General features: G+C 42.8%; 2 protein-coding genes across 2 annotated transcripts in view; one reads left to right on the top strand and one right to left on the bottom strand.

Moving 5' to 3' along the window:
- The window catches only part of ARHGEF33 (Rho guanine nucleotide exchange factor 33), a 40,824-nt gene that overhangs the window by 3,149 nt on the left and 11,195 nt on the right, over positions 1-26,480 (bottom strand). The window contains exons 5-15 of the mRNA XM_079792087.1: positions 25,307-25,449; positions 22,871-22,930; positions 21,604-21,828; positions 20,814-20,943; positions 16,058-16,190; positions 14,343-14,426; positions 12,675-12,758; positions 10,894-11,042; positions 9,733-9,897; positions 7,198-8,026; positions 4,013-4,152 (exon numbers count right to left, since the gene is read on the bottom strand). Of these exons, the coding sequence (XP_079648213.1) occupies positions 4,013-4,152; positions 7,198-8,026; positions 9,733-9,897; positions 10,894-11,042; positions 12,675-12,758; positions 14,343-14,426; positions 16,058-16,190; positions 20,814-20,943; positions 21,604-21,828; positions 22,871-22,930; positions 25,307-25,449 (2,142 nt within the window). The remainder of the gene's footprint in view (positions 1-4,012; positions 4,153-7,197; positions 8,027-9,732; positions 9,898-10,893; positions 11,043-12,674; positions 12,759-14,342; positions 14,427-16,057; positions 16,191-20,813; positions 20,944-21,603; positions 21,829-22,870; positions 22,931-25,306; positions 25,450-26,480) is intronic.
- The window catches only part of DHX57 (DExH-box helicase 57), a 111,941-nt gene continuing 93,360 nt past the window's right edge, over positions 7,900-26,480 (top strand). The window contains exons 1-4 of the mRNA XM_079792082.1: positions 7,900-8,372; positions 12,135-12,254; positions 16,079-16,226; positions 22,086-22,193. Coding sequence (XP_079648208.1) covers positions 22,188-22,193 — 6 coding nt within the window. The 5' untranslated portion in view covers positions 7,900-8,372; positions 12,135-12,254; positions 16,079-16,226; positions 22,086-22,187. The remainder of the gene's footprint in view (positions 8,373-12,134; positions 12,255-16,078; positions 16,227-22,085; positions 22,194-26,480) is intronic.

Below are 26,480 nucleotides of genomic sequence, written 5' to 3'. Positions count from 1 at the left end.
CTTAACTTAGGGATTGATTTCAAATGACATATTGAGAAACACAATAAGGTCTGAGTAATCTACAATGTCATCCCTTCAACTATCTCCTTCCATGTTAAAGTTATATAGGGAAATAAAATGAGAAAGAACCCCAAACTAAGTATGAACGTGGAAAGGACTTGAGATAGGCTTTAGGAGGTAAAGAAGAAGGTGAGGGTAAAATTATCCATTGATTCTTTAGTAGTCCTGTATTCTATTACGTGGTCTGTCCCACAGCCAAGGCTGGGTGTATGCATGAACAGCTGATAAGACACCAAAAGAAGAGGATTCACTGATACTCAGTTATACGGGGCCCTGCAGAACTACTCTCTCTGTGTGTGATTCAGAGACTAGAAATATTTTGATGTGATTGGTGGAGGGAGGGTAATGACTGGGAAGGAGCTACTCTGAGGTATGTAAGTTATAAAGTGCGAAAGAAGAATAGAATGGGAGAAGAAGTAGAATTAGTTATTTGGAAGTCGTATTGTTTATCTTCCACTGCTCCCAGATTGGAGGATAAAAAGGAAAAGCATTTGTATTCCTTAAACTGTCTTACATAATCCTCTTTCCCTATGTCACACCCCAAACCAAGAATTCTTATTAACATGAGTGCAAGATTTATATACAAATATGAAGTAACATTTGCCTGAGACTTCAGGATAGTCTACAGTCAAGTCTTTGACAACCTCCATATAGATCCTTCTAGAATGGGATAGTTTGCCTCCCATCCTCTCAAATGAGGGGGTTAAGAATTCAGTCCAGCATCAGCCTATCACACTAGGTTCTGCTCCTGGCTTCTAAGACTCCTCACTTAAAACTTTGAAGTCACTTAACCTTTTCAAACGTTAAGATATGTGGTCTTTCTTCTGATTAATTCTGGCCAGCTTTCAGAGACATACGACCTGGTGTCTATCTACCCAGGACAGATGTGCCTGAGATACAAGAAACAGAGGATCATTCTTTTCCCCAAGTGCCTTGGGTATTTTTCAGGATTTTTTTTAAAGATGTCAACTTGACTCTCCCTTTTGAATCCTTGTGGGTATGAGCATCCGGCCCTCCCAGCCTCAGAGGGAAGAGAACCCTTTCCCAGGTTTTCTGTTGCATCTGGCTCCATGCCTAGCTTCATCCCGAAGCAGCATTCTGGGTGTGTGGGGCCACCAGCCAAACAAGCCCCTATGGATACAAAAAGTGTGTCAGTGTAGACAGGAATGAGCCTCCAGAGGGCCGTAGGGTAGGCAGGCAGTGAGCCCCAGAGGTGACACAGGCGGCTTTTCTGGCACTGCTCCATTCTGGACCGCTGAGGCCAGGCTCTGGCATGGTTCCAGGCCCCAGGGTAAACCACTTCCTAGTCACAGGGCTTGCTGCCAAAATGATCTCCCAACAACATGGGAGGAGAATGACCTGAGTCTCTTTCTGGTTCCTCCATCTGCCTGTCCACAGGCCTAACTTCAGAGTCCTCCATAACAGCTTCTACATAAAGCTTCTACATAGCACCCGTGACTGTGTCTTTCACGATTCCTATACAAGTGTCTCACAAAGCACATGCATATAAGAAAGAATGCCTAATTGATGAAAAGGAGGATGTGTTCTCAGCTAAGAGCACCTGGCCTTTCCATGCTACACTGGGGCTTCCTTGTCATTCCTCTTTACCTCAGCATAATGAAGCAAACTTCCCATGGTTTTTGGAGGGAAATACTCAGGAAAAGTCACTCAAGCTGTTTCTCGATCCCAGACCAAACCCCCAAAGTGCTCACTGTGGTACCCTGGACATAAGGCGATAAGCAAGCATTAACTGGTGGTGCTCACAGTCCTACACCAGATGTAAAAAGCCAGGAAAGCCTGCCAGAGGAAGCAGCCATCTGTGTGGCCATTCGTATAACGCTTCAAAATTTAAACACAAGGTATGGTGGCAGCAATATGATTGACGCAGGAGGGACTGATATAAGAGAAAAGATAAGAGGAGTAAGGGAATCCATTTGGCTCTCTAAGAAGGTTCCCCAAAAGTTGCAAGATGACTGGAAGCAATTAACCAACATGAATTTGAAGAGTCCACACAGCAAGTCCTCAGCATTGTAGTGAGGGCTGTCAAGGGGCTATAGAAAGGTAAAATCGGGTCTTCCACACGGTGAGTCTTTAAAATTATGGGTCCCAAGGCCACATTAATTACTTGTGCCAGATGTTAAAAAGATGTGACTATGCAGATTGAGCCACAACAAAGTCAGACTACAGGAAGTGTAGTCAAACTACAGCACTAGACACGACTCAGGTGACTATCCTGGACAATCTCTCACCGGGGTGGGAATCCTTGTCATAACATCCCTGACCAGGGTCATCTACCTTCTACTAAAGAGAACCCACTCCCTCACCAGGCTGCCAGCTCCAGTTCTAGGCAGTTGCATTTTCAGAAAGTTCTTCCTCTCACACGTTGCTCCTAGTTCTGCCCCCTGGACACAGACAGGACAAATCTATTCCCTCTGCCTCAGGTAACTGCACAGCATTTTCTTCCATCTCTCCAAAACATGGCAATTTGTAAAGAAACCAGTGGTGGGTCCAGGGCTCATTGCTTTCCAACAGACAGTACCCAGTCATTATAAATGGCAGCGGGCAAAAAGTGGCTGTGTATTTTGGGAATACTGTGGTTACAAGGACAAAGGTTCAAGCAGTGCCCTTAGGACTTTGGAGTCCTTAGAAGGATTTAGGAACCTAAATCCCAAGGTCAGGCAGGCGAGTTGTCTGCCTCCGGGTTTCACCACCCTTGCCACACTTGACACAAGCAGGCACTAAGTCTGTGATCCTAAAGAGAAATACAGTTCTTAACTCCTCACCCTAAATCAAGGGGATCCAGCAAAAGTCATGCATGTGAGCCTGGGGCTGCCTTAGCGAAACTGAAAGGGGACTTTGCAGAGTAGGGCTATTTCTGACTGAGTCATGTTTCTGTCTCTGCCTATTTCCCCTTCTTCCAGTAACAACAGGTGAGGACCAGCAGAGACCCACTGATCTCAGTACCACCCTCCCCACGGGAGAAGAATTAGACAAACTGTCACACACAAAAAAGTCCTCACTCCAGGCCTGCCCCCAATTCTTTCATCAAGATAATTCATTATTTAAATCAGCCAGGAACGTGATTTTCCTGTGCTTCCCCATTTATTAGAAACTCTCCAAAGGCAGCAATAATGCCGTTAACTTTTCCACCCACTAAAATATGAAGACTTACTGTTTAAAACTGACTGCAAGACCCTCCTCCACCAAGAAAAACTAAGCAGCAGGGAAAATCTCTCTAAGGAAGAGTGAAGGAGGCCTGAGGACCAGTGGAAATAGAGACTACAGTTTTTCAGGTGTGCAATGGCTGGACTAGGCATAGTATGTTCCTTACATTTCATGCTGGGATTAGACCACTGTCTCCCAGTATGTAAGACAGTGATGGTAAGTGCTGGCCTAAAAGAAGGACCAGAGAAGGGAAATGGCTTGTTTTTGCCTCCTATGGAGTGTGGAAACTCCATTACAGTGATTTTTTTAACTAAGGCCCAAGCCACATGTATTCAATCGTTTCAGACAGGGAAGACACTGTAAGTCCCAATAAACAGTACTATAGGGCCCTACAGGCAGAAGTGCTGAGATGCCTTAGGAAACTTTCCATTGCACCCAACTCCCATAGTGGATCCCCCTCCTCCCAGTCTAAAAGGAATTTCATTGTCACCAGCTCATTTCCCAGGGGACCTCCTCTGCTCACTCCGCTCAGGACACAAGACTTTGGGAACAAGGAAGTAGGGCTAAAAGATAGAAGAGGCAGAGGACAGAGCTGAGTTTGCTTTTACTCTAGGAGATTGCCACGAGAAACATCTTCACCTGCATGAATTGTGGCTACTGGGAGCAGGCACTGAGCTTGAAGCAGTTGTGTGAAACCAGGCTACTCCATACTTATTACTTTTAAAACCTCAAGACTTAGCCCAAAGGGAAATGAGTTACAATGCTGTCTTGTCTAAGGGCTACTCACTTCTTTTTAAAGAGCTTGCGGAAGGAGCTGCGAAAGCCCCCTTTCTGGTCTTGCCTGGGGTTTTGATCGCTGAAAGATGTTTGTTCACTTTCTCTTTCTTCCTTTGGACAGAATCTGGTGGTGTCTTCTAAATGCATCTCCTGAAAACACAAAAGAGGGATTTTTTTTTTTCAGTCTGTTCCATAGTTAACATCTATCCTGACTGGGGGACATTTTTTTTTTTATTTTTTTTTTAGCTCGGTCACTTTCCTCTTCCACCCCCAAAGACTAATGGTGGGTACCCTATTCCAACTACAGCACACCTAAGCTAATTAAGAATTTAGTAGTTAAAAAGAGAATATTTTCTGCTGAGTGTAGAAGTATTTTCTATGTATCAAGGCAAAGAGTCTAGAGTTTATATCGTAATCCTATATGATATAACAACAATTAAACACCAGGAAATAAAGGAAATTGGCAAATGTTTAAAGAGTATAGAGATTAACTTCTTCTGGCCCAAATACTACCTTGCTGGGAAACCAGATGTAGGACCCTCACAGGTCTGGGTAGGTTTCTCTTTCTACAAAATAAGAAAGCTGTTTGATTCTAATACTAGTTTTAAACTATTTTTCCTAACTCTTCATTTTAGACATAAAAGAGGGAGTTTTTAAGAGGTCACATCTGTTTAAAAGTAAATATTAATTAATATTTCCAACCTGCACATATGCCTTTAATACAGTTTTTACAATTCTTAGTTCATGGAATTTGAATGTAAAGTAAAATTAAGGCTCTATCTTTTGTGAACTCTCTAGTTTCTTTTTAACTGTGAGATGTGCTAAATAAAATAGATATGCATATATATTTATGTTCCATTGGAACAAAATATTTACTTAAAGGTGACTGCAATTTAAAGCAAACAAAAATAGATGCTTAATTTATTTGTTTTGAACCCAAGAAGTCAAAACAAAAACCACCCTGAAAATTTCATGAATTAGATGGATAACTGCTTGCTGATAGAGAAGCAAAGATCAGGGACGAATTTTTTTTTTCCAATAAACATATGGGTTTGAATTTGAGACCTTAACTTGGGATTGTAGTATCAGATCTAGAGATTCTCTGATATTCTACTAAGATTCAAAACTAAACCAGGGAGACCAACATCTTGATGGGTTAGTGTGGTGTTTCTCAAAGTGTGGTCCTGGGGCTACAGGATCAACTGGGGCCTTTATTTAAAATACTAGAGGCCCGGTGCTCAAAATTCGTGCATGGAGGGTGGGTCCCTCAGCCGGACCTGTACCCTCTCCATTCCGGGAGCCCTCAGGGAATGTCCTACTGATGGCTTAGGCCCACTTTCCATGGTTCTCTGCTCTCTGTGGGGCCTGCCTGCTCCACACCACGGCGATGGGCAAGCAGGCCCTGCTGGGTGCAGCCTGCGGGCCGCGCTTGCCTGCTCCCAGGTTGCCCTGGCAATGGCCAAGCAGGCCCTGCTCTCTGCTGTCAAGCTGCATGGCCTCCCTTGCCTCCTGGGGCCGGCGATGGTCCTGGGAGATGGCGATGGTCCTGGGAGCTTGCAGGCGTGGCGTGGCGCCACCGCCCTCGCCTCCCGGGGCGGTGATGGTCCTGGGAGGCTGTGGGCTTGGTGCCCATCCCCAGAACCCAGGCCTCTTGGCGCCACCCCGCCCCTGGCCGCTTGGCGCCTGTGTATGCAAATTAACCTGCCATCTTTGTTGGGTTAATTTGCATACTCACTCCTGATTGGCTGGTTGTCGTTGTGGAGGTATGGCCGATTTGCATCTTTCTCTTTTATTAGTGTAGATAGATCCCTAAGCCCCACCCAGATTTTCTGAACCAGAATCTCTGGATCTATGCACACTTAGATTTTGAAAAGCAGTGGTGTAAGGTATGCTCCTGCCCAACTGCACTTAATGTTTATATGAATCATCTAGGAATCTTGCTAAAATGCAGATTCTGATTCAGTAAGACTGGGATGGGGCCCACATTCTGCATTTATAACAAGCTCCCAGATAGGTAATGCATTCATTCCTGGCCCAAGAACCACATTTTGAGAAGTGGGCTTTTAGGGACTATTTAGAAACTAAGTCTATTAATAGTTGAAGGAAAATCTTTCTGTGGAATCATGATCTTGATAATATCTTGCACTTGTGTAGCATTCCATACTTTGAAAAGCATATTGACAAAGTTTATCTTATTTGGCCTGATCCTCACAACAGCACTGTGAGGTAGGAAAGGTATATATTGTCTTATTTTTACGGATGTGAAAACTGGAGGCACAGAGAAGCCAAGCGACCTGACCAGAAGCACACAGCTATTTGGCAGCGGAGTCAGGACTAGAACACACATCTCCTGACACCTAGTAGTCAGGTGTTCTTTGCAAAAAGCATACTGTCTTTCTTTCTTAAGAGACAGAACACTAATGACTAGGGTCTGACCTCTTTAAATGTCCCAAAACCTTCAGACCAAGGTCAGATATCAAGATACTAAACATTGACCTGGAGGCCAGCTGGTGAATCAATGCTTCCTTGACTATTTTGTGTTGCCTCCGTCCCACTGGAGCCTGCAAAGTCACGTGACACCTGCTTCCGAAGTCAAAAGGAAATCAACTTGTCTTTGCCATGGACTTTGCAGGGAGTCCACAGTGAGGCAGGGCAACTCGTGTCTTCCCGAGCTACACACAAGCTGGCACGGGTCGGGGAGTCGAGTGAGGTGGCAGTGTTGGATAGTTTGAACCTTTAAACAAGGAGGCGTGTGTGTGCCTAACCGACAGGAAGAAACAGACAGGCGGGGACTTGGCTGCAATGCTTTGAAAGGGAAGCACCCTGAGGCTGAGCTACAGCTTGTGCAGGAAGGCAGAGGAGCCCCCTCACTTCTTCAGTGGGTGTGGGGGTGACGGTGTAAGCAGGTGTCAGCAGTGTCTATGTCTCGTAGATCTCTTTGCCGTCATACATAATATACATGTATGGCATGCCCGTGGCGTCTCGGTGCCAAGTGCAGGACGGACGCTAACAGGCTCCTTTGAGGGCAACTGAGGTCAGGACACGCCTTGACCCCCAGCATCTGCCTTCAGAGGCCGTTGGGACTCGCCCAGCCGGCCGCTCCCCACCTGGCGAGGCCCCCTCAACGGTGCAGGTGAGGCCAGGCTGCTCCCTGGACATCATCTAGGCCCGGGTTGGGGTTCGGTTTTACTTTACCCTCCTTACTTCCAAATAGGTCTGCTTTTCGCTTTGGGACCTCTGCTGGGGGAAGTAGGTCCTGGGCGCGCCGCGGGAGGCAGCAGCGGCGGCGGCGGCGGCGGCGGCGGCGGCCGAGCCGTGCGCCTGCGCGGCGCGCTCGGCCTTGAGCGGCGCGCGGCCGCCGCTGCTGCTGCGCGTGCTGTAGAGGCGCGGGGCCACGCCCTCGGCGGGCGGCGTGCGCGGGAACTCCTTGAGCGAGCGGCTCAGCGGCTTGGCCTTGCCGTGCGCCTGCGCCGCCGCCTCCAGCTTGTAGGCGCCGCTGCTGCTCGCCGGCGACGTGGCGCTCTTGGGCAGCGGCTGCAGCGCGTGCTCCGGCCGCTCGGCCTCCATGGCGAAGCTGACGGGCCGCAGGAAGCAGATGTCCAGGCTGGACTCGGAGGAGGCGGGCGAGCAGTTCTCGAAGAGGGCCGGCGCCTGGAAGGGCTCCTCGTCGTAGGGCGCGGGCAGCGCGAAGATCTCGCCGCCATACTCGAACTCCTCGTAGGCCGAGGGCGCGAAGCCGCGGGCGTCGGGCAGCAGCTCGGCCGGGGCGCGCAGGGAGCGCTCCACGTTACCCAGCGGGGGCTCGGCGGGCGAAGGCTCGAAGTCCATCTCCGGGATGGACTGCAGGGGCCCCGAGAGCGCCTTCACGTCCTGCTCGGCGGGGCAGAACTGCGCCGGCGCCAGGAGGCTCTCGGGCCTCTCGTGCTTCCGGCCCTCCATCTCCCAGTCGCCGGGCTTCCCGGGCTGCATGCCGTCCATCAGGCTTTGCTGCTGTTGGCTTTTCTTCATGGGGGGCATCAAATGCCTTTGAAGGGGAAACGGTACAAGAGAGGCGTGCTGACGGTTTGTTGGCGTGGGCCTCTCACCGAGCAGCGCAGGCCGGGAGCAACACGAAGCCTGACGCCGCTGAGGCGCAAAACGGCCAGCTCTCCTCTCTGCCCCTCCCAAGCACCTGCGTGTGTTACCTGCCAAGCCCCCAGGAGCCCTGGCCCCTGCAAGCAGGAGGGTGAAAAGGACCTGCTGTGAAGCGGATGCCCGAAGTATCCGCCTGAGCACGGAGGCACTGCGGGGAGAGGGCTGGTGGGCCAAGGATGGCCATCACTCCCCACTTGGAAGCTCTGAACCTCCCCACCACGTGTCAGCGCCCCAAGGTAACTCTCTTCTCTCCGCTCTTGCCCCAGCTGGTTTTGCTCAGCATACTGAGGGGTCCTGGGTTCGATACTGGTCAAGGGCACTAGCGCGGGTTGTGGGCTCTATCCCCGGTGGGGAACATGCAGGAGGCAGAAGATCAATGATTCTCTCTCATCATTGATGTTTCTGTCTCTCCCTTCCTCTCTGCAAATCAGTATGTATGTGTGTGTGTGTGTGTGTGTGTGTGTGTGTGTATTTAAAAAGAATAAAACCCAAAGCAGAAATTATCTATAGAATTGCCTCTATTTGGTAAAGTGGGGATTTGGAATGTTGAGTTTTGGTTTTCCTTATCCTTCCGGATGCCCTGGTTCCAAAGGTAGCCAAGTTGACTTTATCCTTATCTTTCCGAAGTAAAATGAGTTCCAGGTATATAAATAGCCTAATCGTTACTTTAAAGATCATCAAGAAGGTTGCAGAATGAGAATTCAGCTTAGTGTGTTAGAAGGTTGTATGCAGAGATCTTGAAAGGCTGTCACATCCACCCACCGCTCAGAACAGCTTTCAGAGAAGCTATGGTAAGTGAGGGAGGGCTTATGTCGTCACTTTCTGAGAAAGCTTCAAGGAGTATTGGGAAAGGCTGAACAATATTCTTTCTGGATCACCTCAGACCTGTTTTTATATAGATATAGATATAGATATAGATATAGATATAGATATAGATAAAATTTTTATTAATTTCAGAGAGGAAGGGAGAGGGAGAGAGAGAGAAACATCAATGATGAGAGGGAATCATTGATTGGCTGCCTCCTGCATGCCACTTCCTGGGGATGGAGCCCACAACCCAGGAATGTGTCCTTGACTGGAATCAAACCTGGGACCCTTCAGTCCGCAGGCCGATGCTCTATCCACTGAGCCAAATAGGGCTCAGACCAATTTCTTATCCTCAGAGCCCAGACTATTCTATTGACCCCTGACTGGGATTCCCTTTCCCTCCACTCTATGTTTTGGAGACCTTCAGTGGGTTCCCATTCTTCTGAGGGGTTGTAAAATGCCTCCCTATTTTCTTATGGCACTCCTTTCGTACTATCATTGTTCAAACCCAGAGACCTATGCTGTAGGTATAGAGGATGGTTACCCGCAGTCAGGTTGTTGGGAGTAACCTCAATCTTCTAGGCCTGCCCCTTAGCATTCTTCGTGCCTTCCTCTAGGATGCAAACATTGGGTCATCTGCTTGCCTGTCACATAGAGGCTTGATGGGGCAAGAGGGAGGGAGGAGTTCTGTTGGTCATACTCCTAATCCAGGCTGGCCAGCTACCCCACACAGACCACCTGGGACCCCAAGGCATTGTCATTAACCTCTCCACAGCAATAGGTGCTTACGTGATAGCAGGGCCAGAACTTGGAGCAGAAGAGTAGGGTTGCAGCATCTCTTCTGAGTGGATCCCACTGTCACGGACAGCCTCGGGGCCTGCAGTGGGGGAAGCATCTTGCCCAGCATTGGCACACTGGGAAGCCAGCCCTTTATACAGCTTCGCCATGGATGACCTAATAGAATGGAAGTAATCTCAGAGTACACAGTGGGAAACTGGCTCTCAGAACACGCAGATAATGTCAAGAAAGATAGGGAAACAATGTTTCTCAGATGAAGCTCAGCTGTAAAGTTCTCTCTCCAGGGCCCTCTACATACTGGATTGCTTACATAATAGGGTACAAGCTGGATATTAGGCAAGAGTAATGATGCTGATTAATTGGCTGAATTGAGTAGGAAAGGGATGGTATAGGGAGATGTCCTCCATTAGAGGAGCCATGGCTTGGAAGATAGCACCTTTTTCTTGTCTGAAAGTACCCACAGACTCAGTTTTCCTTATTGAGATGTGATGAGGTTGAAGGAAATCTAGGTCTTTAGGAAGCTCTGCTATTGGTTGCTTCTATTCTCTCTGAAGCCCTGATTCTCCCTAATCTTCCTGTTCCTTCTTAGCATGACATCTATTCAACCACCATCCCCTCCCTTACTTGGTTTTATTTTTATCCATAGCACTTATCAGCATCTAACTTATTTATTAGCTGGATGTCCAGGTCTAGAAAGTAAGTTCCATGTGGCAAAGATTTTTGTCTGTATTTTTTATTGCAGTATATTCTGTATAGAGCAGTACCTGATAAACACAAATAGGTGCTCAATAAATATCTGTTGAATTGATGAAGAAACCACATGCTGGCCTTTAAACTGTATTTTTAAACCTGGCAGGTTTAGGGGAACAACTATTTGTGGTAGTCAACAAGAGATAAGGGGGGGGGGGGGGGTCTGTATAGGCATTAGACTGAACATGCCTATTTTTCTAATTTCCACCAGATAGTAGGTGCCTACGTATTCTAGCCTTTTTTGCTACCTCTCTTCCCTCCCCTTCTCTCTTCTACTTCCTGTCACTGCATTTTAGTCACTTAACTTACAATATGGTAACTTGTTACAGACACCCACATTGTTTCTATCCTGTTCTCAGAAGCCTTTGATCAACCCTCTAGACTGCACCATCAGAACCTTACTTCTTGAGCTTTTTCCGTTTCTGAATAAGCAAATCCTCATTGCATTGAAACAGCAGGGTGTAGTGTGAGATAAATACTCGAAGGCGCTGAACACACACCAGAAGTAGGTAATAGTCAGGGTGTTCCTGCTCTGTGAACTTCAGGACGTTCTGGATGAAGGAAAAGAAGCAGCATTGCATAATTAGAATGAAAAATTGTTTTGTTTCTTCTGTCCTTGCCTTGATGTGCTGTGAGAGTTTGGTAGCCATTTACTAAAAACAACAATACATATGGCCAATCTAATTATACGCTGAAAAGTCAAACTTGCTGTTTTCTTTGTCCATCACACCAAAGGAAAAAAAGTCACTATTGCTCCTGTTTGAGTTGGATGTGAACATAGGATAATTCCATCTGAAAAGTTGGATCTATTAATTGGATCTCTTGAGGTAATGGAACCGTTTTAACAATTACTGTTGAAAAAGCAATATTTATAAAACTCATAGGAGTCAGACCAATGGTGAAAATGTGAAATACCAAGGCACTCTGGAAGAGGAGTGATGTTTATGGTCAAGGCTGGCTTGGAGGTTGCTCCTATTACATTGCCTACTGTGCTGTAGTGGAACATTCATGCAACTTGAATTTGGAAGAGCTAACATTTATTGAGTACTTCCTACTGCCAAACTCTAAGCCTGCACATAGAATTTCTCATTTAGTTTTTACCATAGCCTCATTAGATAGGTACCATTATCATTTTCATTTAACAAGGGAATCAGGGTATATAGCAAAGTCAACTAGTTTTCATTAGGTTACACATCTAGTTAGTAGCAGAGACAGGTTCTGAACGCAAGTCAGCCAATAGAACTGGGGCTCTTATTTATCATACTCCTTGCAAGACCTGGGTTTTGGTCCTAAATTTTTTCATCTATTAGGTGTGTTAACTGGGCAAGTTATTTAAGTTCTTTGGCTCTCCATTTCCTTATCTAAGAAGTGGTAATAATGATACCTATTTCATGAGACTGTTGAAAGGATTAAAGAAAATAATTATTGTGAGAAAATGGTTTTAAGATCAAAAGCCACATACAATAGAAGGTCTTTTGTTATTGATACTGGGCTACTTCTATCTGAGATAAATCCCAAACATTTCTAAGATGCTTCGTTGAATTACTTAGATCAGTCAGCAAATAAACCAGGACAATGGGTGGTAGGAAGAGGGACTGGTAAGGGTGTTGCTGAGCCTCTCTCTCAACTCTACTTCCTTCAAGGTGGACAAGTCCTGTGGGAAAAGGGTGTGAAGAAGTCAGTTCATCAGTTTCTTCATACTTCTTCTGTGACATAAGACAGAAGCAATGAATGGTGAACCCTTGGAATCAAGCCAAAAAAAAGTAGGTAGAGTTACGTGGGCAGGTTACATAGATAGTTCTTAGGCACTGGGGGTAGGGTGGGGGGAGTGGGGATTAGGGGACATATTTAGATGGCTGTAGAATCAAGGTAGAATGGACTGAATAGGTACTCAGAGTCTAGCAGGAGCTGCTATAGAAAGATCCTGGATCAGCAGAGGTGGAGATTGCTGGTAAATGAAGATAGAACATCAAAAGCAGGCATCATGAACCAAGCACGTTTTGAGATTGAGATTTTATCTCATACCACAGGTGGGGATGGGGAAATCATAACAATCTTAAGGTATTTAAATACTTCTTACAAATATTAATTATTCCTTCCTGATCCCTGACAGTGTTTCTTGAAACCCAAAAACAAGAGTTTAGCCTGAAAATCACTTCGGGAGCTTGCCCAGACATGCCTACCTGCAGATGTATCAGATATTCAGGGATGCGCTGGACTATATGAAAAAACAGTGTATAGATGTCAGATTTAATCTCTTCATCACCCTGAATGAAAGAAAGATAGAACCATTCTTCAATGTCCCTCCAGCTCTGGCTGCAAACCCCAGTGTCAGTCCCAGCAAAATAGAAAAGGTTTACTCCCAGAGCATTTTCTTCCTCTAGAGTGAGATAAAGCATTGATCTTATTGGATAGATCACTTGTTCAAGGACTTGCTCGAGGAGACAACTCTTCTCTAGCAGGGAGGGTATCATATACTTCTTTTGAATCCACCCAACTTTCCAAACTACCCCTTCCATCCCACCCCCAGCACAGCACTACACAAAAGTGGGCATTTAATAAATTATATTTAAGTACTAGCTGTTTTGGCTCAGAGGATAGAGTGTCGCCTATGGACTGAAGGGTCCCGGGTTCAGTTCCGGTCAAGGGCACATACCTCAGTTGCATTCTCGATCTGGGTTCGTATGGGAGGCAACCAATCAATGTGTTTCTCTCTCATCAATGTTTTCCTCTCTGTCTCTTCCCCTTCCTTCCACTCTCTAAACACCAATGGAAAAATATCCTCAGGTGAGGATTAACAAACAAACAATTATATTTAACTTGAATGAATTCATTAAGGTTCTCCAACAAGTAATCATTACAATGGTTTGCTAATAAACACTGGGGGTGGATTGGAGTCACATGAGAGTGGGTAAAGGGATATGATTAGAAACTGGCCAGCTGGCTTGGCAGCAGGAAACATGTTGGACTTTATCCATACTTCTTCCCTTCCTTTCCTTTCCCTTTCTCAAATATTTTCTGAGTACTGACATGTGGTAGGCATTATACTGGGTTGGGAGTAGTGAGGTAATATAGAAAATTAAGACCTCACCTCTTATGAAACTAGATTAACTCTTTAGGGCTTCTGTTATGGTTTCTTCCTATTAATCTAAAGTAACTAGAATTGTTATATACTTATATGTGTGTGTTGAGCACCTAATATAGCATTACTAGTACATTAGCAATTCTTTTTTAAAATATATTTTTATTGATTTCAAAGAGGAAGGGAGAGGGAGAGGGAGATAGAAACATCAATGATGATAGGGAATCATTGATCGCCTGACTCCTGCACACCCCCTCCTGGGGATTGTGCCCGCAACCCCGGGCGGAATCGAACCTGGGACCCTTCAGTCTGAAGGCTGACACTCTATCCACTGAGCCAAACCAGCTAGGGCTACATTAGAAATTCTTAAAACTACATGACTAGAATCGATTTATAATCTTAGAAACTGACAGAATGACTTAAGTTTAATATTTAGATTATATAAGTTCAGATTCATATTGTCTGAGCCTAAAAACAAAACAAAAACCCTCATACAGCATGCAGGCTATAGCTTAGAAAACCTGTTTACTTTGCCTAACTTCCAGTGGAATGAAACAGAGGGTCAGTAAGGCAGGGCAAGGACCAAAGCAATGGTACTGATCCTTGAGTGGGCTTCTTTAACCCCAGGGAGGAGTATCAGTGGCTCTGTTCAAGCCATTCCCAACCTGGAGGACAAGCTCAGTGCATTTGCTGTATTTCCTGGGAGGATGAGCAGCATCATATAGTACACATGTAACCAAAGGGCAGTGCACAGGTAGAGTGAACTTACCTCCTTCAGAACAACAACATGAACCAAAGAGATGCATTCAGGCAGGTCCCTCAGATAGGCAACATAATAATCCAAGAAATTATTCTTGAAAACAAATACAAAAATGCATGGTAAGAACCTGAAAACAGGAATGATAACAACTTTTTTTATAGACTCATATATATCAAAAAGAAGCACTTTGCAGAGATTTAGCTTACTTATTCATTTAATATGTTCATTAATATGTTTTTTATTCATCTTTTTAAAAAAATCTTTTTGGTTTTAAGGTAGATATCCCTATGGACTTGGGAACCAAAACTCAATATTCCTACTTTAATGAGAGAAAGTGAAATAAATGATAAACCAAGGCAGAGAAGAGGAATTACTTAAGTTGAAAAAGTATTTTAAATTGCTTAGTGACAAAAATGCATATTTTGTTTTAAAGTTATTTTAAAATTATTTTTATTTTTTATTGTTGACATTATTACAGTTGTCTCCCATTCTGCACCTCCACCCAGCCCACCCCACACCTGCCTCTGGCCCTAATCACACTGTGTTTATAGGCTATGCATATATGTTCTTTGGCTAATCCCTTCACCTTCTTTCATCCAGTCTCCTAAAATTACTTTTAATTTCATCTACTTCCAAATGAGAAACTTTGTCCAACCCACTTCATAGTGGCTAGATCAGTGGTTCTCAACTTTTTCCCACTAATTGCATGTTCACTTATGCAGTATACCTCCAGGAAAACAATTCTCAGCTTCCAAAGTTATATTCTTACAGAAATAACAATTCTCAGCCCAAGAAAGCATACCAAATACAAATGAGTACAAGTGATATGGAAAAAAATAAAATCTATACAACTAGACAATTTGTAAACTTTGTATTATTATCCATAATCCTTGATATATAGAGGTTGACTGTAGGCAAAATCTGGCTTGCAGACCAGTTTTAATTATCCCACATAGTGTTTTTAAGAAGAAAATTTCACACAAAATTCTGGATTTTCATCTGCTCTTAAAATATCAGATCTGGCAACTCGAGTCTTTTTCCCCCTGCATAATAATTGGATAAAGGTGAGTAGCTATTTCTTGTAGCAAAGCATATGTGCTCCACTTAAACTCACTTCCCAACAGTCCATATTGTATTAAACTCAGCTTACTTCTATTCATTTATATCACTGCCTAACTTTGTAGGCATTTGAGTTTGCAACTTATAACCTGGATCATATTTAATTTGTAGAACCACATAGAAATTTGAAAGTTAAGACCCTCTCCAAGTGAAAACAAAAAACATTCCAGACAAATAGCTGCCCATCACATTTTTTCAAATCTCTAAGGAATGAAATTGTAAGTGAAAGTACATACCTATATATATACAAACCTTCAGATATTTATTTTATATGTATGGATTTATATGTACATGCATATATTGATACACAAATATATATGTACATACACGTGCATGTTCAATGGCAGCAGTTATAGTACAGTGGAAAGTGATAAACTGAAAGTGAGGAAACGGGTTCTAGTCACAGCTAGCTGGGTGGGTTTAGCAAAGTCTTAAGTTCTCTGATCTTTATTTTATTATTTGTAGAATCAGGAGGTTAGACCAGATCTAAGCAGTTCCTTTAATTCTGAAATTCACTGATTTTAGATTCTCTATTAAGAGAAGTAGACGAGGGAGACACAGATGAATATAATTCAAATTTATAAAGAATTTTTAAAAAAACTTACCTCATCATTTGTTAATTTCAGGAATAAATCTCCAAGGACTCCTTGGCGTGGCCATTTCAGGACCCTTTCCTGCAGAGCATGAAGCAAATCTAGGTGCTGCTGGACAAGGTACCGTAAAGAGCCAGGGAAGAGGCTTGAAACAGAAGAGAGACAGGATCACACAAACCAGGTGTGGAGAAGAAAAGACCCTATAAGAATATGTACAGTAGGTCCCATTTTCCCAGTTATTCAAAATATTCTGAGTCACAGGTCTACATTTAGGATTAAGAAATAAAAGTTTGGCCCTAGTCGATTTGGTTTGATGGATAGAGCGTCGACCTGCGGATTGAAGAGTCCCGGGTTCGATTCTGGTCAAGGGCACATGCCAGGGTTGCGGGCTCTATCTCCAGTGTTGGGCCTGTGGGAGGCAGCTGATCGATGATTCTCTCTCATCATTGATGTTTCTATCTCTTTCTCCCTCTCACTTCCTCTCTAAAATCAATAAAAATATATTTTCAAAAAAAGAAAAGAAAGAAATTTGTTTTTGTAGACCTGATAGCAAATATCCTCAGGATATAAAAAGACCCCTTTCCTGATTGCTCCTATACTGTTGTATATTGAACTATGTTACAAGGATTCCTTCCACTTCTCTCTGCCACCCCTCCACCTGCTGGGCCACCATTCTCCACATATGCGAGGCCAACTGATCCAGAAGCTCAGTAGGAGAGGCCTCCTGATCTGAGCTCTTAGGCTGGTGCAGTGGACTTGGAAGATATAAGTAATCCCTGTCCAGAGCAGAGAGATTCGGAGGGTGGCCCAGGGACAGCTGGACTGGGAGAAGACCACAAAGCTGATGGAAGAAAGCACAACTGATTGAACTGAAAGAATGTAATGCTGCACCAGCAAGAGAGCTAGATGTGAATTTCTCCCCACTGAGAGGCTACCAAAGACTGGGTAATATTGCTGGTGTGACACTGAAAGGTATTCGGGCATGGTGATGAGATCTGACTATGGGATGGGTGTCTATATAGGTTATGTAATCTGTCTTGTATTGGATTATCATTTTCTTTTTCTCTCCTGGTCTCGCTGGGACTCTCTTCTGCTCTGCCTCATCTCATTCTCTCCTCTTTTTCCCTCCCTCTCTGACTCCCTCCTCTTCTTTTGAGAACACTGCCTTCTGCTATACTGTGGCCAGTGTACTTGCAGAGTTGGAGAGCTGGTAACTTGGTTGGAGTCCAGGATACCGCCTGGACTGTCACTGGGATAACAGTTGAGATTTCAAGGTGGGGCCAGAGAAGGTTAATCAAGTATCACGGAAACACATAAGTTACATGAAGAGCAATGACCTACAGTGGGTTCTGTACCAAATATTGAAAACAGGCCTTAAAAAAAAGTTTTTTTAATTTAACAAAGATATTTGAAATCAGGGAGTAATGTGAAGGAAGTGAGCCAAGAGATGAAGAACAGAGGAAGAAAGAAGGCAAAACATACTGACCCTTCTTCACTGTTTTGTATAATCCAGACCTTACTCCCAGAAGCAACTTTTTCATAACAGCAAGTATTAAGTGCTCAACTTTATTTCTGTTCCTTACTAGGAGTGAAATTATGTCAACATGAGTAGTTAGCATATTCTTTTGAAAGCCTCCAAAGTTACTTCAACTCTCACAGTCCAGTACTTAAATAATGAGGGAAATAAACTAAAATCAATCAAGGGAAATCCAATTATAGCTTCAAATTGATAACTTAGCTCTTGCCAGTCCAGTATTAGCCCAAATAACTTCTGAATTTTCCCAGCTGGATATAACCAAATTTGATAATTAAATATGTGCCATCTTATTCGCAGATGACATGATATTGTACATAGAAAACCATAAAGACTCCATAAAAAACTACTAGACTTAATAAATGAATTTGGCAATGTAGCAGGAAACAAAGTTAATACCCAAAATCTATGGCTTTTTTATACACCAATAATGAACTCACAGAAAGAGAAAACAAAAAAATCCCATTTACTATTGCAACAAAAAAAATTAAGATACCTAGGAATAAACTTAACTAAGGATGTAAAGGAGTTGTACTTGGAAAACTACAGGATATTGAAAAAAGAGATAGAGGAAGACATAAACAAATGGAAGAATATACCGTGTTCATGGATTGGTAGAATCAACATCATTAAAATGTTCATACTACCCAAAGCAATCTATAGATTCAATATAATCCCCATTAAAATACCTACAGCATATTTCATAGACCTAGAACAAATTCTCCAAAAATTCATATGGAATTAAAAAAAAGACCCCGAATAGCTTGCAGCAATCTGGAGAAAAAAGAACAATGTTGGAGAGATCACAATACCAGATATCAAGATATATTTCATAGCTACTGTTCTCAAAACTTCCTGGTACTGGCATAAGATCAGACATATAGACCAATGGAACAGAACAGAGAACCCAGAAATTGACCCAAGCCATTATGCTCAATTAATATTTGACAAGAGGCAAGAGCATACAATGGAGCCCTAGCTGGTTTGGCTCATTGGATAGAGCGTCCGTTAGCCTTCGGACTGAAGGGTCCCAGGTTCAATTCTGGCCAAGGGCACATGCCTGGGTTGTGGGCTCGATCCCCAGTAGGGGGCATGCAGGAGGCAGCCAATCAATGATTCTCTCTCATGATGGATGTTTCTCTCTCTTCCTCTCCCTCTCTAAAATCAATAAAATATATTTTTAAAAAATAAAAAAGACCATACAATAGAGTCAAAACAGTCTCTTCAAGAAATGGTGTTGGACATGCAAAAAAATGAAACTAGACTACCAACTTAATCATACACAAAAATAAACTCAAAATGGATAAAGGACTTAAACGTAAGATGGGGAACCATAAAAATCTTAGAAGAATCCATAGCCAGCAAAATATCAGACGTATGTCGTAGCAATATCTTTACCAATACAGCTCCTAGGACAATGGAAACTAAGGAGAAAATAAACAAATGGGACTATATCAAAATAAGCTTCTGCACAGCAAAAGAAACCATCAACAAAACAACAAGAAAGACCACTGCACGGGAGAACATATTTGCTAATGTTATCTCCAATAAGGGTTTAATCTCCAAAATTTACAGGGAACTCATGCAACTTAACAAAAGGAAGATAAACAGTCCAATCAAAAAATGGGCAAAGGACCTAAATAGACACTTTTTGAAAGAGGACACACAGAAGGCCAAGAGACATATGAAAACATGCTCAAGGTCACTAATCATCTGAGAGATGCAAATCAAAACAACAGTGAAGTACCATCTAACACCTATCAGAATGGCTGTCATCAACAAATGACAAGTGCTGGCGACGATGTGGAGAAAAAGGAACCCTCATGCACTGCTGGTGAGAATGCAAGACTGGTGCAGCCACTGTGGAAAACAGTATGGACTTTCCTCAGAAAATTAAAAATGGAACTCCCATTTGACCCAGTAATCCCACTTCTAGGAATATATCCCAAGAAATCAGAAAGGTATTTGCACCCCTATGTTCATAGCATAATTTACAATAGCTAAGATTTGGAAATAGCCTAAGTGCTCATCAGCAGATGAATGGATTAAAAACTGTGGTACATTTACACAATGGAATACTATGCTGCTATAAAAAAGAAAGAACTCTTACCACTTGAAACAGCATGGATGGATCTGGAGAGCATTATGCTAAGCAAAATAAGCCAATCAGAGAAAGATAAATATCATATGATCTCACTCATTTGTGGAATATAAAGAACAACATAAACTGAACAAAAATAGATCCAGAGACAGAAGCATCAAATAGACCGTCAAATCTCAGAGGGAAGGCAAGGTGGGGGTGGGGGATAAGAGATCAACCAAAGGACTTTTATTCATGCATATAAGCATAACCAGTGGACACAGATAGTAGAGGGGGTAAGGGCATGTGCTGGGGGGTGGGAGTGGCTGGTGGAGGTCAATGGGGGAAAAAGGCGACATATGTAACACTTTAAACAATAAGGAATTTAAATTAAAAAGAAAAATATGTGCCATCTGGTGGTGACCTCCAGCATACAACTTGAGTTCTTGGTGGATGTGGCCCTGAAGTTCAGCTTGTAAGGCTAATTGGCAAGCCTATGGAGCTGACTTTGCCCCACCCCACCCCCAAAATGTTCATACAAGACTGATCCTGAGGCTGTGGCTCTATCTGGATGAATCAGACCAGAAAAAGCCAAGAACCCCAACTTCTGTGATCCTCCAACAAAGAGCAACAGCCCCACTCAGGCTTCTCTGCCCTTCCAGTGAGGGGCAGGGATGCCTTGAAACGGGCTGAAGGGACTTTTGAGCACTGTGCTTTTTTCTAGGGAAAACCTGAAGTTTTATTTTATAGGCTTGAGAAGACGTGACAAGCTCAGGTTTGAGTGCCAGATTGTAGTTATGGAGTGTGTTATTTTCACACCCTGCTCACTTTCCCACAGGGGTAGAAAGTGCTGAAAGCTTACCATTTTTATAGGAAATATAGTTAATGTTAATAAATTTATTTTCAGTTTTGCATAGGGAAAAGGAATGCTCTCATTCTGTTCTGTATCTCATTCAGCTGATCTATTTAAAGTACACATGGAGGCTTCCGAAAAAGCTTAGAAAACCAGAGGTTACTTCCTGTCGCTGCATATTCTCTTTTCAAAGACTATTTCTGGAACTCTACAGGTCCCAGAATTACCAAAGTAGAAACAATAAACACTTACCTTAAATCTTAATCAATCTGAAAAGCAAAGGCAATGAATACATGGATACCTTCTCTCTTTGGAATTCCTCTTTCCGTCTGACCCCTGGAATGTTGCCTTGATCTTCAGGATCAGAGAGATGTTAATGACATATTTTCTTTCTGATTCAAGCAGTTCCAGAGCCACAGTTTGTCTTTTAGCTTTAAAAACAAATCAAGGAAGGAATTGTTAACCACTTCTCCCCAAAACCCTATCAAATGTTAGAAAGCAATACAAAGATATTGAAAGCAATAGCATATGAAGAGATGCTCAACATTGCCCAGCTGGTGTGGCTAGGTGGTTGAGCTTTGACCCATGAACCAGGAGGTTATGGTTGATAGTGCAAGAAGATTTTTTTCTCTCTCTCTCCTCCTCCCTTAAAAAAAATCAATAAAAAATATATTTCAAAATTTATTTGTATTGATTTCAGAGAGGAAGGGAGAGGGAGAGACAGAAAGAAACATGAATGATGAGAGAGAATCAATTGGCTGCCTCCTGCAAGTCCCCTACTGAGGATCAAGCCCGAAACCCAGGCATGTGCCCTGACTGGGTATCAAACTATGGCCTCCTGGTTCAACCCCTGAGCCACATTGACCAGGCAGTAAAAAATATTTTTTTTAAATGAGTGGATACCCAGAATCAAGGTGGTAGTCCCAGCTGGCCATTGTGACCTCTATAAGGCTTCGGGGGCTAGTTCATCCGAAAAGGAAACTATATACTAGGTGGTCTCATATGTCCACTGAATCTAAATGACAAGGATTCTAGCCCTTAGGTCATCGTGTTCTTTAAAATTTCAGCCTGCATTCCCCCTTGGGGCTTACCAGCTAAAGAAGTTTCACATAAAACATTTTCCAAGGAACCATGTCTGCCCTGGCCAACTTCCTTGAGTTTATCTGGGTGGTCTTTTGTGACATATTCCTCGCCCCATTCTTTCCCATCCTTCGGCTGCCTCCACACACCAGATGGCACATGGCCCTTAGACTGGATATCGGCTGTGAGGCAAGGCTTGAGGTTTTCTTCTGTTTCTGGAGTTGTTGGGTTCATTCCTAAAAAATAACATTTGCCATCAAGATCTATTTTTTTATTGTATTTGTTAGTAATTCTTAAATATCATGCTCCTGTGTGGGATGAAATATCAGCTCAGGATTAAAAGTCTCCACAGTTGCAAAGGATTGCCTCTCTCTGTTTCTGGTATATACAACATCTACTCTTTATACGTAGTCTCTACTAAATAAGTTTTTAAAAATAAACTTATAAAATAATATTTGTATAGTATGTATTGACTCATACTGCTTCCTTTCAGGTGAGCACATCAAGTACCTGTAGCACTAGGAAGGAAGTACAGAAAGAGACGGAAAGGGCCAAAGACAGTGTCAGCTTTTGGAACTTGTCCCCCTTGGCCCTGATGATGGTAAGTTGCAGAAAGGAAGGAGTAAGTGAGTGAGGGAAGATTAAATAAGTTATAAAATTTGGGTGAATTGTTTATTAAATAAATAACTTTTTAATTAAGTAAACCAGTGATTTTCAACCAGTGTGCCACAAAAATTTTAAAAACATGCAATACCTGATCTCTTTTCCATTAAATTGTTAAATAAAAAAATGATAATAGCCAACACAACAATAGCCAATCTGTGTGAATGAATAAAATTAGATCTATTTTTTGTTAGGCAAAATATATTTTCTGGTGTACAGCAGAATTTTAGTAATTAGTTTGTGTGTGCCATGAGATGAAAAAGGTTGAATATCGCTGAAGTAAACTATAAAATGTGTGTTCATATGCAACTATGTCATGCTACATACACCTGTGAGTTCTCAGTTAATGTTAATTCATCAGTACTGTCATTGAAAGGAGTCAGAAAGACTTAAACTTTGATCTTAAACTTCCCCACCCCTTCTCTGTTCTTGGATTTAATTGAGTCACTGATCTACTCCAGCACACGTCTCAGAATCTTAATAACCAGTATGCTTTATTTTGCCTGAGTTCTTTCATGCCTGGTTTGGCACTGAGGGAGTAGAAGCAGTAGAAGCAAGGAAGGTGAAAAAAGGGAAAGGATGGAATTGCTAGAAGAAAAAAGAAGAGCCACTTACCAGGACCCATCATTCCCTTCACATTACTATCTCCTATGTGCATGGATCTGGACTCTTGGGCTGCAGAGAAAGGAAAGCCTTCAATCAGTATTCATTCCACTAACATGGACTGGGCACCTTCTATGAGCTAGCTAGGCTCTAGGGACAGACTCACAGAATTCACTGTTTTCTGGGGGAGACAGCAGTGGGAAAAATACAAGATCATGTGACAAGTGCTATTTTCCCATTTGTAAAAAGGTGTAATAGTGGTACTTACCTCATAGTCTACCATAAGTATTAAATTATTTAATATTTGTAAGCTGCTTAAAGTGGTACCTGACACACAGTAAGAGCTAAATTATTGTTTAACTGATGGTGAAGAGGGTAATGATGAGAGGAGTCAGAATGGTGCTGTTAAAATATGTCAGACCCTGTCGTTCCTCTGCTTAGCCCTCTGATGGCTTCCCATTTTAGTGCAAAAGCCAAAGACCGTATAATGATTTAAGACCCTAAAATATCTGCCCTTCTTCCCTGCCTGCTGTTCCCTTTCTTTTAAAAAGAAAAAAACTGCATCTCCTATTGGTAGTGGCTGTTCTCTTTCTTTCCCTCAGTATCATAGCTAACTTCCTCACTTCCTTCAGGTCTTTTCCTGGTAGACACTATAAAATTACACCTATGTTTATTTTCTCCTTGTCACTATCTAACATATTTTATTTATCTTGTTCATTGTCTGTTTCCTTCAGAACCAAGTCTCCATGAGGACAGGAATTTTTGTTGTTTTATTCAATACTATATCCTATCATTTAAATCAATGCCTGGGGTGGATGAATGGATGGATGAATGGATAGAAGGAAGGATGAGTGGATATAACCAACAGCTTGACTGCAACCTCAGCTTAGCTGAGTCAGAGGCATCCAGCTAAGCTGTATATGTATTCCTGACTCAGAGAAACTGTGACATAATGAATGTTTGCTATTTTAAGCTACTAAATTTGGGGGTACTGTATTATAACTAACAGTGGGTAAGTCAATCCTTTCTGAAAGTTTAGTCCTTTGATCTTGAGTTTTAACGTAACCTACTACCAATAGTATACATAATATCTTATTATGACACATTATCCCCAAATTTTTGCAGCAACTTGGTAGGATAAACTATGTTATATAAGCCATGCCTACTCAAAGTGAAGGAAGAAGGAGTTGCCATTAAATAGCTCATTTAAATCCATCTGGACACTTTACAAATATAATTTCTAATCATTTCTCTTGTGAAAATTTTCAGTGGCATTGATCTGACCTCTACTTTCCAAGCCCCTCCTGTAATCTCCCCTAACAAGACCATCTTTAATGTCATGCTCTTCATGACGTAGAGCAAAGAATATAGAGCCACCTACCATAAACCCACATCCCAGATGGATCAAGTGAGTTTTCCCAGGCTGCACCTATCCATCTCTAAAATAACTGCTCAAGTGGATAAAAATATTTTTAAAAAGCAAATCTGTACTTTAAAGTTAATACTGATTAAAAGCCATTTGATTTAGATTTTTAAATTCAGTTATTCAAAACACATATATTGCCATTGAATATATGAGCCAAATTGTTCATTAAGCCAATTGAGGACTTTACAATTGGTTGAGAAGTCACTGAGCCTCTTTTGGAGACTTTCTACATAAGACGAAAAGAAAAGAAGAAAATTCACCTAAACATTGTTAATATCTACATTCATTCTCCTATAGGTGCTTTGCTAGATTTTGTTGAGGATACAAAGAAGTAGCAATCATTTTTTGTTTTGTTCCTTTTCCTGAGTTAAACACAGGTCACTAACCGATGTCTGCGGACATCCCTTGGAATGCCATTTTCTTCAGTACTGCCCAACTACAATTTCTATTGTCTGTTCTAACATCTCTCAGAACAGGGATGTGGCTGGTGACTGTTTCAGCCCACAGACAGCACCAGCTCTGGTTTTCCAGAAAAAGAGAAGTACAAAGTTAGATTGCATGAGGGCACTGCCTGCAGTTAGGGCAGATATATCTTTCTCATGTCAGTGAAACCGTTGCTGAAAAAGAAGCAGAACACACAATTTTATCCATGCTAAGACTATAGCTACTGTAAAGTGTCTATGCAGAGAGACAAGGATTGAGAAAGTAATATGGGAAATAAAACGATTTATTAGAGTAATTTTTAAAACATTTTTCTGCTTATGGTTGTACAACAAATTATCTCTGGTCCATTTGAAATTCAAAACACCCAGTATTTTCAAAAAAAGAAAACATTTTTAAATTAGGCAGACTCTCCTGATTTCTCAGATCCTCTGCATTCTTTTTAATTCCAGATGCAAGAGGGAAAATTCTGAGCAATACACCATTTTCCTCTAACAAGGATGAAGGCTTTAGGCCCACTTAAGCCCTCAGAACCAAGGAAAAAAATTCATGGCTAATTCAGTATGATTTGTGAGCTGTACCTTTTTCATAGGCCTGAGAAGGCAAGAGGTTTGTGAAGTCTTCACTTGGAAGAACAGGCTCAGGGATATTGATTGAACGGAAAGGACTTCCTTGTGCTTGAGCAGGCCCAGCCTGTGAGCCATGCTCTTCTTTTTGAGTTTTCCTAGGAAAGGGAAACAATAGGTCTTAATACCTGGTGGGTTAGGAAGAGATTCAGTTCAGAATAATTCAAGAAAATTTCTAAGTTATTGTGTTGAACCATATAAAATTACTGTTTTAGTAAATTAACAATGATCAAACACTAGCAACTTAATTCATCACCAGATTTGAAGAAAAAAATTAAATATCTATAAATCACCTTCTAATTGTAATATCTACATTCTTATTTCTCCGTTACTGGCTTCCCTATCATCAGGGTCTTTATAGAATTTGCATTGGTGACAATTTGCTTAGGATGATTTACATTCATTTCACAAAGAAACACAATGGTACCAGAAGACAGAGGTCTTCAGCTGAAAACAATTAGCCATTCTCCAGGGCCACACAAATGTTATTGCCATATTTCTAGTTTAAATTTGATACTATTAAAAACATCCTATCTAATAAAGAGGGAATATGCTAATTGACCCTCACGCTGTCACAAAGATGGCAGCACCCACAGCCAATAAGGAGGGAATATGCTAATTGACTGTCACACCCTCAAAGATGGCGGCAGCCACAACCCATAAAGAAGGAATATGCTAATTGACTGCCCCGCCCTCAAAGATGGCTACGCCCACAGCCAATAAGAAGGGAATATGCTAATTGACTGCCATGCCCTCAAAGATGGCAGCGCCCATAACCACAAGATGGCGGTGCCCAGTCCCCTCAGCCCCGCTGGGACAGCAGGCACACGGCAAGGCTGGGCCTGCCTGCCTCCAGAGTCCTCCAGTCCCCTCAGCCCCCCAGCTGCCCAGGGCTGGCCCCAGGCACAGGCAAGCTTCAGATGACAGCCGCCCAAGGCAGGCCCAAGGTGCAGGCAAGCCTCGTATGGCAGCTGCCCAGCCGCCCAGGGCTGCCTGAGGCTCAGGTAACGAGGGCCGGCCGAGGCTTGCGCTGCTGGCAGTGGCAGCAGCAGAGGTTTGATGGGGCATCACCTTCCCCTGATCGCCAGGTCGCCTCCTGCCCCTGAAGGCTCCCGGACTGTGTGAGGGG

Source organism: Cnephaeus nilssonii (genome assembly GCF_951640355.1).
Source record: "Cnephaeus nilssonii genome assembly, chromosome: 15".
Lineage (NCBI taxonomy): Eukaryota > Metazoa > Chordata > Mammalia > Chiroptera > Vespertilionidae > Cnephaeus > Cnephaeus nilssonii.
The sequence above is the reverse complement of the archived record's forward strand: the minus strand, read 5'-3'. Positions and strand labels throughout refer to the sequence as shown.